At 40.4% G+C, this 14,790-nt stretch overlaps 1 protein-coding gene across 1 annotated transcript; it reads left to right on the forward strand.

Moving 5' to 3' along the window:
* The first annotated feature begins 7,015 nt into the window (after positions 1-7,015).
* LOC138881918 (uncharacterized mitochondrial protein AtMg00860-like) lies at positions 7,016-9,113 on the forward strand. Its single transcript, XM_070162221.1, has 2 exons — positions 7,016-7,147; positions 8,724-9,113. The coding sequence occupies exons 1-2, from the start codon at positions 7,016-7,018 to the stop codon at positions 9,111-9,113; spliced, it is 522 nt and encodes a 173-aa protein (XP_070018322.1).
* The last annotated feature ends 5,677 nt before the right edge of the window (positions 9,114-14,790 follow it).

The raw sequence follows: 14,790 nt of genomic DNA on the forward strand, positions 1-14,790 counted from the left end.
ACACCTCCTAACTGGGGCATCAGGGTCTCTCCTTTTTACATGCCCGAAACATCTCAGCCTCAAATTCCCGCAACTTATCTTCTATAGGAGCCACGCCCACCTTGTCCTCATTTCCGCTACTTTCAACTTCTGACACACGAGATTTCTTGACTAGCCAATACTCAGCTCTATACAATATGGTCGGTCTAACTACCGCTTCATACAACTTGCCTTTAAGTCTATATGGTACATTCTTGTTATTGATATCCAATTTTGCCCTAATATTTCTCAAAAGTATATATACTTTCAAAACATTATTTTGCATCATTATTTAGTTTACAAAATATATACAAGCATTTTCTATAATTTTTAGAGCTTTAAAATTGACTTTCTTGCATTTAAATTACTTGAATACTTATTAATTACTCCTTTCAATTATTTTGTGATGACTTAATTACCTAAAATTATTATTTGCATCTATAATACATGTTTCAAATACTTTTACTTTATTTTATATAATTACAATAGTATTTTTTTTAGCTATTTGCACAATCTTGCAATAATAGCCTATATTTTGCATTTTATTCAAGGTCAAAATAGTATCTTACATTTTTATAATCTTTTACTATTGTTTTAAAATATTACTTTGAATAAATATCATTTTTATAATTTGTTTAATTGTTTTATTAAATTATTTTCCCCTTAATTTCCTATTTTAAGATTTGGCCCAAAATTGGGATTAATTTCGGACCAGACAAGCCCCAAATCCCTGGCCCAATCCCTAAGCCTAATCCAAACGAACCTTTTATCCATAACCCAGCCCAAAAAACCCGACCCAGCTCTTCTTGAATCCTACCGTTGCTAAAAAGTGATCAACAACTCACAACACTCATCCCCACTCTCCTTATATCCCCTCACCCAAACCTTAATCCCCATTTCTCTTCATCAGCCGCCCTCAAACACTCATCCCTCCCACCGAAACCCTAGCCGCCCTCTCAAACTTCTTCGAATCCGTCTCAATCATGGATTTCTTCTGTGATTTTCTTGCCTTTTATGTGGTACCTCAGTATTATTTGCAAGATTATGGTGTCACTTAGTACTTGCCTAAACTTGACAAGTACCATCTCTCAGATTCGGTCCCTTTTAACTTCAATTTCTAAGATCTGGACAATATCTCGTCCATATACATGGAAGAGTAGTCGATTTCTCATACCAGTAGATGGATTTTCAAACGTTGAACCCTAATTAGGGTTTGATTTTTGATTTCTTTCCTTTACTGGTTGCTTTATGATTGCATATATGTTTTTCCTTTCTTTGTTCATGTTTGATTGACTTCTTTCCTTATTTACTAGCATGGTTTAACTACTATATAAATCCATCCCCATTCCCCTTTGAAACAGACCTTTAATAAGGAGATTCACTAAAAATTGAAGTTATTGTTTTATCATTCTCTCTTCTCTTGTTCTTGTAACGATCCGGCCGGTTGTTTCATGAGTTACCGCTCCGTTTTCCCCATTTCTGCTTATTATTGCCTTGTTCAGCTATATGATGTGTTATCGGATTGGGTGGCTTGGGTTCGGAGAGGTTTTGGTAAGGTTTGAGATACTTAGTCTCTTTTGAGTAAGCTTAAGTTTGAAAAGTCAATCGGATATTGGCTTATGTGATAAAGGGCTCATATGTGAATTTCGATGGTCCGGATAGCTTCAGGAGATAATTTGGGACTTAGGAGCGTGATCGGAACGTATTTTAAAGGTCCGTAGTAGGTTTAGGCTTGAATTGGCGAAATTGGTATTTTGGCGTTTTCCGGTTGATATGTGAGATTTTGATACAGGGGTTGGAATGGAATTCTGGGAGTTGCAGTATGTCCGTCGTGTCTTTTGGGACATGTGTGCAAAATTTTAGGTTATTTGGATGTGGTTTGATAGACGTTTTGATCAGAAGCGTAATTCGGAAGATTTTTGGAACTGTAGGCTTAAATCTGATGTGTTTTGGTTGATTCGATATTGTTTGAGGTGTTTTGAAGATTGGTATAAGTTTGGATAGTAGTATAAGACTTATTTATGCTTTTGGTTGAGGTCTCGGGGCCTCGTGGTGATTTCGGATTGTTGACGGAAGATTTGAGTTGGGTTTTTACAGCTGAAGTTTTAGGACTGCTGCCATAACCGCATCTGCAGTTGGGAGGCCGCAGGTGCGACCCCCGCCGATGCGGAAGCAAGCCGCAAAAGCGGCCAAGGAGGGAATTAGCTGGAACCGCAGAAGCGGTTAAGGAAGCGCACCTGCGCTATCGCAGGTGCGGGATTTGTATCGCAGATGCGGGACTTGGACTTTAAGTGAAAACCGCAGGTGCGGTGGTCAAGACCGCAGAAGCGGGACCACAGAAGCAATAATGGGACCGCATGTGCGAAAAACCTAAGTCAGAAGATATAAAAGGTTTCCTTCGTGATTTTTGAGTTATTCTTCACCATTTTCATACGGGTTTGAGCTTGAGGGAGTTATTTGAAAAGGAATTTCAAGGGGATTTCATAGAGGTAAGGTTTTTGGACCCTAAAGTCGTTTCTATGGTGTTATTCATAATTTGACTCGAAATTAATGGGAATTAGGGATTGAGATTGGAGACCTTAGAGTAAGGGTTTGCGGGGTTATTTGTGGTCAGATTTTGGTACTATTGATATGTATGAACTTGTGAGGAGATAAGGAGTTGATTGATATAAATTTTATCGAATTCCGAGATATGGGCCCGGGGGTCAGGTTTGGTTAATTTCGGGATTTGCATTGTATTTTGATTACTTTCGAGTGGGCTTTATTCCCTTAGCATATTTTGATGGTTATGTACTGATTTTGGTTAGATTTGGAGCATTCGGAGGCCGATTCGAGAGGCAAAGGCACCTCGGGCTAGAGTTTGGACCGGATAGAGGTGAGTAATGATTGTAAATGTTGTCCAGAGGGTATGAAACCCCGAATTTCACATCGTTGTGCTATATTGAGGTGACGCACACGTTAGATGCCGAGCGTGGGGTCGTGCACTGTTGGGGATTGTGACTTAGTCCATCCCGTATGACTGTTTTATTGCGTATTTGATTGAAATCTTTTTGCTATCATCATGTTTTGGGCTAAATGTCATATTTGGGCCTCGTACTCAGTCGTGCTATAATTTACCGTTTTTATAACTCAGCTATATTTACTCTATTTTGACATCTTAAATGATATTTTGAGCTGAGCATCATATTTTACTGTGCCCGAATGGCTTTTAGAGATTTCTGAATGAGTAAGACTGAGGGTATGTATTGTGAGGATTATTATGGGATCGGGCTGCACGTCGCAGCAATGTTGTACTGATTATGATTATGAGGCCCGAAAGCCTATTTGATTATGCCACGAGATGGCTTGATATTGCACTTGGGTCGTAAGGGGCTCCTCCCGGAGTCTGTACACCCCTAGTGAGCACGGGTACCTAGTGTGATATATGATATAGCCCGAGGGGCTGATGTTGTTCCATGTTATGGTTCGAGGGGCTGATTCTGTTGATATTGTGCCCAGGGGACTGATTTTATGTGTTTATCTTTTCTTGCTGCTTTTTATTCACTTGTTAACTGTTAAAAAAGGTTTTAAAGAGGTTTTTACTAAACTGCAATGTTTTCACAAGTTTTTCACTATTTTATTGCATTGCATTGATTTTATACTGCCTCTTTGTAGTATTTTGATATGTTTTACGTGTTTTCTTATCTCTCAGCTGCTTTTACTTTTATTACTCACGTAGTTGGTGTACTCACATTACTCCCTGCACCTTGTGTGCAGATTCAGGAGCCTCGGGTCCTGCTAGCGAAGGCTGATTGCTTCCAGCGGGCTATTTGGAGATCACTAGGTAGCTGCTCGGCGTTCGCAGCCCAGTGTTTCTCTCTCTTATCTTTATTTTCCCTTGTGCTAGATGTTACATCTCGCGTTTTTCGTACGTTAAAATTTCATTTTGAGTTAACCGATGTAAACTCGGGGATGAGATCATCTTGAGGTTAACGTATTTACGCTATTTGTAGCAAGCGATAAATAATTGTCATGAAGGATAAAGGGGTACACGGATTAAAGAAAACGAGTTTTGTTGAAAGTGGCCAATTTGGAATAAAATACGGGTTGAGCGATAATACTCGATAATTATGAACTAGTACCACGCAAGGTACCATATGACCACGACAGTATAATGTATAGAGTATATATATAGTATATTAAAAATAAATAGAATTTTAAGTAATTTGGGGCAATTTTTAAATTATGCGGGTAATTGATTAATTATCGGGTAACAAAATATTACCCTATTAACTAATAAGTGGATAAAATTAATTAATTATAAGATACATGGCAGCCCTCCCTAACCAAGATAATGACTCTTAAAAAACATTTGAGAGGTGGCAACCTTATGCCTTGTATGGAAGACACCTCTTATAATATAATAGTTGAAATGACCAAGACAATTATCACTCAAAAATATATTCTGAAACTAGACAAAACATAACAACCTTTCACGTTACAAGTTTTATTAAGAGATAGAAATGGCAAAAGTTGGTGATATGACTTTTCTTGTTTAAAACTCACGAACAGAAGCAATTTCAAGCCAATACTTGTTAAAAATTCAAAAGCAATTTCATTCATATGATTTAAAGGAGATTGAAACAACAACTGCTTGTGGTTTGAAACCAAAAACGTAAGATCAGAATCCAAACTCGTCCAAAATTTCAAATCCAAAATCAATTTCGTTCCTCAAGTTCAAAAGCGTAAAAACTTAAATCCGATTGTTTTTGGATTCTAAATTCATCCACGAAGGTTTCCAATGAGATAATTATATGGAGTTGTTCCTACTCCAGGTATGTTAAGGCTAAGCTTTTCCTTCATTTTAGCATGATATCATAATTACACAAGTTTGATAACGAGGCATAGAGAAAAATTTGTATCCCGGAATTTACGTATATTTTGCTAGTCTCGCAAATTACATATATTTTCCTAGTTTTTTAAGTTACCATATTCTTCTTATCGGGACTGCATATTCAGTAGAGTATTTCCTTCTTCCGGTCAAAAGAGCAGAGAGTATACATATATACAGTACTAAAAGTATTTTCATTACCATCGAGCTATAATCAATGGGCAGGCCTCTATTGGGAAACCTCTGATCAGATGGTAAGTTATATACCGAGCCTACTGTGGCCGAGTTCCTATGAGCGATCCCAGTTGGTCGAGATACAGAGCCTAGTATGACCGAGCTCCTATGAGTGAGCCTACAATGGCAGAGCAGTTATATATATATATATCGAGCCTTATAGGGTCGGACAGCTATCTTACTCACTATATTGAGAGAGTTGAGTCAGTATCAGCAGATGAGCATATCTTCATATTATCTTTGATCCCCAATTGCTTTCAGTTATTATATTATCAGTTTAGTTTCAGCTTCAGTATATTGCCTTATATACTCAGTACATTATTTCGTACTAACGTCCCTTTCCGGGGGCACTGCATTTCATACGTGCAGGTTCAGACAAACAAACGGGTAGACTTCCTCAGTAGGTGTTGCCCGAATTTAGCTTTATCGGTAAGCTCCACTTCTTTTGGAGTTGATGGGTCTAGCAGTATGGTGTATATCTTGTGTATATATGTAGATAGGTTATGGGTAGGTCGGGGCCCTATTCCGATCACAGTACATCTATCAGTAGAGGCTTGTAGACATATCCTATCGGTTAGTGAAGTATGTTGGGCATGTAGGCCCTGTACATATATTTTGTTAGCCTGTCAGTTGTAGTAATTATGACGGCCTTACCGGCCCAGCTTTATGTTGACATTAGTCAGTGTTAATATCCATTTAGTTTTATATTTTGCATCACACATTATCTTGTAATGTGTCTCACAGCCAAAGTATGACATTACATGTTCAGAGTATCTTAGTCGCAAGTGGTACGCAAGGATAGATGAGGCACTAGGTGTCGGTCTCGGCCTCGGGCTCGGGGCATGACAAAAGTGATATCAGAGCAGTTCTGTCTTAGGGAGTCTACAAACCGTGTCTAGTAGGATATTATTTATAAATGTGTGGTGCACCACATTATATAAGTAGGGTACTACAGGGCATTTAGGAGTCGGTTACCCTTCTTTCAAATCTAAATCGTGATGTAGCACTGAGTTATAGGAAATTTGAGTTAAACTTACGTGTTGATGTTTGCATGCACAGATGACGGTAACTAGGAAGACTACGGCTAGCCAGAGGAGAGAAACAGTAGTAGGTGAGGGGACTAGCAAGGTACACCCAGCAGATGGGGCCCAATCGGAGTCGCAGGGAGAGACCCTTACCCAGTGATTACCGGATCTTCCACCACCTGAGGAGATTCCTAGGGAGACCGCACATCCAGTTCCCCCTCCGCTTCCATCAGATCAGGACTTGAGGAGTGCGGTGTATTTGTTGGCAGAGTTGGTAGCAACAGGCTAGGGCATCCGCTAGTTCGTGACCTTCTAAGGGATCTGAGAGTTCAAGTGTTCGAGAGTTTATTGCTTTGAATCCCCCAGAGTTCACGGGGCAGACCAGAGGGAGGACCCACAGGATTTCATATATCAGCTTCATAGGATCTTTCGGGTTATGCATGCCATGGAGAAGCAGGCGGTTGAGTTAGCAGCTTTTCGACTCCGAGATATAGCCATCCTTTGGTATGAGGGATGGGAAAGGTCTAGGGGACGTGATGCACCTCCTGCTATTTGGAAAAAAATTTCAGATGCATTCTTTGACCAATACTTACCACGAGAGATCCAGTAGGCCCGACTCAATTAGTTTCTAGCCCTCAAGTAGAGCAATATGAGTGTTCGATAATATAGTCTCCATTTTGACTCATTGGCCATATATGCACCATCCATAGTTTCTACTATGCGGGACAGGATCCACAGGTTTATAGCAAGGTTAGACCCAGAGTTGACCGAGGGATATGCAACCGCTGCATTACAGGATAGTATGGATATCTCCTGGATTCAGACATTTGCCCAGAATATAGATAGGGGTAGGCGTCGGTAGCAGAGTATGGAGAGGACTAAGTCAGGGCAGCGTAAGAGAATGAGATTTGCCAGGTCTCAGGAGCAGTCTCAGGGTAGTTACAGGCCCCAGTACTTCAAACGGCCACCTACCTCCGCCACCTTAGCTACAGGGTTACAGGTATGACTGCTATACTCAGTCAGGACCAGGTGAGAGCTCTTAGGCATCAAGTTTGCAGCGATAACGAGGTTCGAGGTAGATAGGGTCGTTTCTGCCGCGGTGTGTCATCTGCGATCAAGGACACTTGGGTCAATGCCGAGCCAGTTTCGATGCTTGTTATACCTATGGACGTCCAGGGCATATGATGCGAGATTGCCCAAATAGAGATTCTGGGGGGTATGGCGCAACCAGCGAATTCAGCAACAGGATTAGTTATATCTGTGCATCTTTCAGGGAGCGAGTCTCAGTTTTCGGCTGGTAGAGGTCGAGGTAGAGGTAGAGGGTCCATTTTAGGTGGTAACCAAAATTGTATCTATGCGCTAGTAGGTCGACAGGACCAAGAGTCCTCACCAGATGTTATGACAAGTATGTTGACCATTTGTTCTCACGATGTTTATGCCTTGATAGACCTAGGATCTACTTTATCTTGTATTACCCCATTTGTCGCGAGGAAATTTGGTATAGTGCTTGAAATACTAAGTGATCCTTTTGCGGTATCTACACCGGTTGGAGAATCGATCATTGCTAGATGCATTTACTGAGGTTGTACGGTATCAGTTTGTGGTCGTCAGACCTCAGCCGACCTAGTTGAACTAGAGATGTTGGATTTCAATGCTATCATGGGCATGGATTGGTTGGCAGCTTATTATGCCACAGTTGATTGCCGAGCAAAGACAGCTAGATTTTATTTTTCGGGTGAGCCAATCCTTGAATGAGTAAGTAATACAGCGACACCTAGAGGCAGGTTTATTTCCTATCTAAAGGCGAGGAAAATGATCGCAAAAGGGTGCATTTATCATATTGTGCGATTTAAAGATGCAAATGCTAAAATAATTACACTTCAGTATATTCCAGTAGTAAAGGAGTACGCGGATGTATTTCTAGATGAACTTCAAGTATTCCTCCAAAGCAAGAGATTGATTTTGGCATCGGTTTGCTTCCAGGAATGCAACAAATATCCATCCCTCCGTATAGAATGGCACCTACCGAATTAAAGGAGTTGAAGGAGCACTTAAAAGATTTACTGGAGAAAGTTTTCATCAGACCCAGTACCTCACCTTAGGGTGCCCCGGTATTGTTTGTACGGAAGAAAGACGGCTCGCTAAGGATGTGTATCGACTATAGGCAACTGAACAAGGTAACTATTAAGAATAAGTACCCCCTTCCAAGGATAGACGACTTGTTTGATCAGTTGCAGGGAGCTAGATACTTTTCAAAGATAGATTCGAGGTCAGGGTACCACCAGGTCAGAGTTTGGGAGAAGGATATTCCCAAGATAGCCTTTAGGACCCGATATGGCCACTTTGAGTTCCGTGTTATGTCCTTCAGGTTGACGAATGCACTTGCCATATTTATGGGCTTGATGAATAGCCTATTTCGGCCATATTTGGATCTATTTGTGATAGTCTTTATTGATGATATTCTGGTTTATTCACGTTTAGAGGATGAGCATGTGGATCACCTGCGAGCAGTACTCCAAACCCTCCGCGATAATAAATTGTATGCTAAGTTTTCTAAGTGTGAGTTCTGGTTAAAGTCCATAGCATTCTTGGGGCATATTTTATCCGACGAAGGTATAAAGGTAGACACTCAGAAGATTGAGGCTGTGAAATCCTGGCCTAGACCTACCACTCCGACAGAGATTCATAGCTTTCTTGGCTTAGCAGGATATTACCGGAGGTTCATAGAGGGTTTTTCTTCTCTTTCAGCACTATTAACAAAGTTGACGCAGAAAACGACTAAGTTTCAGTGGACAGAGGCCTATGAGCAGAGTTTCCAAGAGCTTAAGAACAGGTTGACCTCAGCGCCAGTTCTAGTACTTCCAGAAGGTCCAGATGGTTATGCCATATATTGTTATGCCTCAAGTGTCGGGTTAGGATGTGTCTTGATGCAACATGGAAAAGTAATTGCATATGCTTCAAGGTAGTTAAGGAAGCATGAGCGGAATTATCTGACTCACGACCTCGAGTTAGATGCAGTTGTTCATGTACTAAAGATGTGGAGGCACTACTTGTATGGCATTCATGTTGATATCTATACGGATCATAAGAGCCTCCAATACATCTTCAAGCAAAAGGAATTGAATCTACGTTAAAGGAAATGGTTGGAGCTACTTAAAGACTATGATGTTGATATTTTATACCATCCGGGGAAGACGAACGTAGTAGCCAATGCCCTCAACCATAGATCTATGGGTAGCCTGTCGTATTTATGACCAGAAAAGAGGGGAATAGCCCATGAGATTCATCATCTAGCTAGTCTTGGAATTCGGTTACTGGACTTAGGTGATATTGGAATTACTCTTCAGGATACTGCAACATCCTCTTTAGTAACTGAAGTAAAGAAACACCAGTACTAGGATCCTGTGTTAATTCATTATAGGGATACCACTCTTCAGAAGGAGAAGACTCAGTTTGAAATTACAAAAGATGGGGTCCTCAGATATCAAGGGCGATTATGTGTGCCTAATATTGCAGGGCTGCGTCGGCAGGTTATGGGAGAAACTCACTATTCTCGTTATGTTATCCATCTAGGAGCAACAAAGATGTATCATAACATTAGGGAAGTGTATTGGTGGGATGGAATGAAAAAGGATATAGCAAAATTTGTTGCCCAGTGTCCTAATTATTAGCAGGTTAAGATTGAGCATCAAAAACCCGGTGGATTATTGTAGGCTATGGAGATTCCGACTTGAAAATGGGAAGTAATCAATATGAACTTTATCGTAGGCTTACCTCATACCCAACGTAAGTTCGATTCGATATGGGTGATTATTGATATGCTTACAAAGTCAGCCCATTTTCTGCCCGTTAGAACTACATATTCCTCAGAGGATTATGCGAAGCTTTATATCGAGGAGATAGTATGACTGCATGGTGTTCATGTGTCTATCATCTCGGATAGAGGAGCTCAGTTTACAGCTAACTTCTGGAGGTCCTTCCAAAAAGGATTGGGGACTCAAGTAAGTCTTAGTACAACATTTCATCCCCAGATAGATGGACAGATGAGCGTACTATTCAAATACTGGAGGATATGTTACGAGCTTGTGTAATAGACTTCAAAGGTAGTTGGGATGATCATCTACCGGTTATTGAGTTCGCGTATAATAATAGCTACCATGCCAGCATTCAGATGGCTCCATATGAAGCTCTTTATGGATGAAAGTGTAGGTCGTCTATAGGGTGGTTTGACGTTGGAGAATCTGGATTACATGGGCCAGACCTGGTTCAGCAAGACATAGAGAAAGTAAAGTTGATTGGGGATCGACTATTGACAGCTCGAGTCATTAGAAGTCATATTCTAACGTGCGACGTCAAGATTTAGAGTTCGGGGTTGATGATTGGGTATTCTTAAAGGTATCACCTATGAAGGGTGTGATGAGGTTTGGCAAGAAAGGCAAACTTAGCCCACAGTATTATGGGCCTTATAGGATCATTCGGAGAGTGGTCCGAGTAGCTTATGAGTTAGAATTGCCCTCAAAATTGGAGTTTGTCCATCCGGTTTTTCACGTATCTATGTTACGGAAGTGCATTGGCATCCTACCCGAGTGGTACCCACGGATGATGTACAGATTACAGAGGGCTTGTCATACGAGGAAATTCTGGTTGCCATCCTAGACCGACAAACCCGCAAGCTGCGGAATAAGGAGGTAGCCTCCGTAAAAGTACTTTGGAGGAACAACAATGTGGAAGAAATTACTTGGGAGGCCAAGGAAAACATGAAGTCTAGATATCCATACCTATTTCCTCCTCCAGAAAAGGGTCCGACTGAGACATCATAATCATAAGGTATGAGTATAAATTCTTGTGTTGGTTATTATCGTTGGTCATGTGAGGCCATTGACGTTATTCATAATCATGGTCCTATGTGTCGTTGGATTATTAAGCTTCTACGGGAAGAGTTGATAGTGGTGTTGTTACAGAGGCGATCTTGCCAAAGTTATATAGATCACGTGGAGTTGAACATTCGAGGACGAATGTTTCTAAGGGGGAAGGATGTTAAATCTCGCATTTTTCGTACGTTAAAATTTAGTTTTCAGTTAACTGACGTAGACTCAGGGATGAGATCATCTTGAGGTTAACGTATTTACTCTATTTGTAGCAAGCGATAAATAAGTGTCATGAAGGATAAAGGGTTACACGGATTAAAGAAAACGAGTTTTGTTGAAAGTGGTCAATTTGAAATAAAATACGGGTTGAGCGATAGTACCCGATAATTATGAACTAGTACCATGCAAGATACCATATGGCCACTGTAGTATAATGTATAGAGTATATATATAGTATATTAAAAATAAATAGAATTTTAAGTAATTTGGGGAAATTTTTAAATTATGCGGGCAATTGATTTCCCTGTTAACTAATAAATGGATAAAATTAATTAATTATAAGACACATGGCAGCCCTCCCTAACCAAGATAATGACTCTTAAAAAATATCTGAGGGGTGGCAACCTTATGCCTTGTATAGAAGACACCTCTTATAATATAATAGTTGAAATGACCAAGACAATTATCACTCAAAAATATATTCTGAAACTAGACAAAACATAACAAACTTTCACGTTACAAGTTTTATCAAGAGATAGAAATGGCAAAAGTTGGTGATATGACTTTTCTTGTTTAAAACTCACGAACAGAAGAAATTTCAAGCCAAAGCTTGTTAAAAATTCAAAAGCAATTTCATTCATATGATTTAAAGGAGCTTGAAACAACAATCTGCTTGTGGTTTGAAACCAAGAACGTAAGATAAGAATCCAAACTCGTCCAAAATTTCAAATCCAAAACCAATTTCGTTCCTCAAGTTCAAATGCGCAGAAACTTAAATCCGATTTTTTTGGGTTCTAAATTCAATCCACGAAGGTTTCCAGCGGGATAATTATACAGAGTTGTTCCTACTCCAGGTATGTTAAGGCTAAATTTTTCCTTCATTTTATTATGATATCGTAATTACACAAGTTTGATAACAAGGCATAGAGAAAAATTCATATCCCAAAATTTACGTATATTTTGCTAGTCTCGCAAATTACATATATTTTTCTAGTTTTGTAAATTACCATATTCTTCTTATCAGGACTGCATATTCAGTAGAGTATTTCCTTCTTCCGGTCAAAAGAGTAGAGAGTTTACATATATCATAGTATTAAAAGTATTTTCATTACCATCGAGCTATAATCGATGGGCAGGCCTCTATTGGGCAACCTCTGATCAGATGGTAAGTTATATACTGAGTCTGCTGTGGCCGAGAGGCTATGAGCGAGCCCGGTTGGTCGAGATATAGAGCCTAGTATGGTCGAGCGCCTATGAGTGAGCCTACTACGGCAGTGCAATTATATATATACCGAGCCTTATAGGGCCAGACAGTTATCTTACTCACTATATTGAGAGAGCTGAGTCAGTATCAGCAGATGAGCATATCTTCAGATTATCTTTGATCCCCAGTTGCTTTCAGTTATTATATTATCAGTTCAGTTTCAGCTTCAGTATATTGTCTTACATATTCGGCACATTATTTCGTACTGACGTCCCTTTCTGGGGGCGCTGCATTTCATGCATGCAGGTTCAGACAAATAGACGGGTAGACCTCCTCAATAGGTGTTGCCCGAGTTCAGCTTTATCGGTAAGCTCCCCTTCTTTCGGAGTTGTCGGGTCTAGCAGTGTGGTGTATCTTATGTTTATATGTAGATAGGTTACGGGTAGGTCGAGGCCATGTTCCGATCACAGTACATCTATCAGTAGAGGCTTGTAGACATATCTTGTCGGTTAATGCAGTATGTTGGGCATGTAGGCCCTGTACATATATTTTGTTGGCCTGTCAGTTGTAGTAATTATGACGGCCTTGCCGGCCCAGCTTTATGTTGACATTAGTCAGTGTTAGTCTCCATTTAGTTTATATTTTGCATCACACACTATATTGTAATGTGGCCCATAACCAAAGTATGATATTACATGTTCAGAGTCTCTTAATCGCAAGTGGTACGCAAGGGTAGATGAGGCACTAGGTGTCGGTCTCGCCCCCGGGGTCGGGGCATGACACTGGATTTTGTAATAGATTGTGTAGTCCTTTTTCATACTCTTAGACTTATGTTAGATGCTCATGACTGGTGACACCCCAATGTCCGGCTGTGTTTATTTCCCCAAATATTCTATCTCACTTTTCTTTTGGGATTTATAGTATGTTAATGACTTAAATTGTATTCTTATAACTGTTAAAAATGAAATGGGTGTTGTGTCGGCTGGCCTTGTTTCACAATAGGCGCCATTACGACAAAGTCCGAATTTAGGGTCGTGACAAGTTGATATCAGAGCCTAGGTTACATAGGTCTCACGAGTCATGAGCAGGTTTAGTAGAGTCTCGCGGATCGGTACGAAAACATCTGTATTTATCCTCAAGAGGCTGTAGAACTTTTAGAAAAAACTTCATATTCTTGAAATTCTTGTCGTGCGACTCTGTTGATCCGAGTACTAAACTCTTGTTATTCTATTCTCTCACAGATGGTGAGGACACGCGCTACCGGTCAGGATGGACGACCACCAGTACCACCAGTTGTGGCCACTAGGGGCCGAGGACCCGGTCGAGGCCATGGTAGGGGCAGAGGTGTAGCCTGCACCGCAGCTAGGGCAGCACCTACAGATCCACCAGCCGCCCTAGTTCAGGATTAGGTCCCAGTTGTGGACTCTCCAGCAGCACCAGCTCAGGCACCAATTGTGCCCATATTGATTCCAGGTCTTCAGGAGGCCCTGGCTTAGATTCTATCAGTATGCACTGGCCTAGCTCAGGCGGTCTCAATTACTACAGCCGCAACTACTTCTCAAGCCGGGGGAGGCACTCAGACTCCCGCCGCTCACACACCTGAGCAGGTCGTGCAGAGACTTCAAACACCGGGGGCACCTCTAGCCCAGCCGGTTGCAGCTGTTTAGGACTATGTAGTGTAGACATGTGATTTTAGACCGAGTCCGAAACTTTTTTGATGTTTTTTTGGACAAAAAATACTTTTTTACTACTTAAAAAAAAGTTACATAAATGAGTAAAACGCAGTACTATACTGCGAATTACTTTAACAGAAATTTAGTCGTTAAAGTAAAACGCAGTACTATACTGCGTTTTACTTAAAAAAATTATAATTCGCAGTACTATACTGTATTTTACTTAAAATCTGGGCCCAGCTATATTTTATTAAAGTTGTTCGCAGTATTATACTGCGTTTTACTTAAAACGCAGTATAATACTGCGAACAATTTTAATAAAATAAACCCCCTTCTTCTTCCTTGGACCACAGAACCGACGAACACCCTTTTAAAAAATTCCGATTCTGCTGGTCCCCCCCCCCTCCCGCGTCAAACTTAAAAAAAAATAATTTGGGCCCCACCCGTCACCTAAAAAGCAAGGAGTGTAGGTCTCACATACAAGACAAGCTTTGGATTCCTTCTTTCGGGTGCAAAAATTCGATTTCAATCAAATTCAAAAAACTTAAATCGAGGTATTTCGATTTTGTTTATGTCGAAACTCGTATAGTACATGCATATTTGTATTGTTTAATGTGTTTCCATGTTAATTTGTGTTATGTTTGTGTTTAAATTTGTATCTTATTTATACCCGGATTGA

This window comes from Nicotiana sylvestris, chromosome 11 (assembly GCF_000393655.2).
Source record: "Nicotiana sylvestris chromosome 11, ASM39365v2, whole genome shotgun sequence".
Classification (NCBI taxonomy): domain Eukaryota; kingdom Viridiplantae; phylum Streptophyta; class Magnoliopsida; order Solanales; family Solanaceae; genus Nicotiana; species Nicotiana sylvestris.

Coding starts and splice junctions, on each gene's coding strand:
- LOC138881918 (XM_070162221.1), top strand. CDS start 7,016: ATGGAGAGGACTAAGTCAGGGCAGCGTAAGAGAATGAGATTTGCCAGG. Junction 7,148..8,723: donor CCTTAGCTACAGGGTTACAG/GTATGACTGCTA, acceptor TTCTGGTTAAAG/TCCATAGCATTCTTGGGGCA.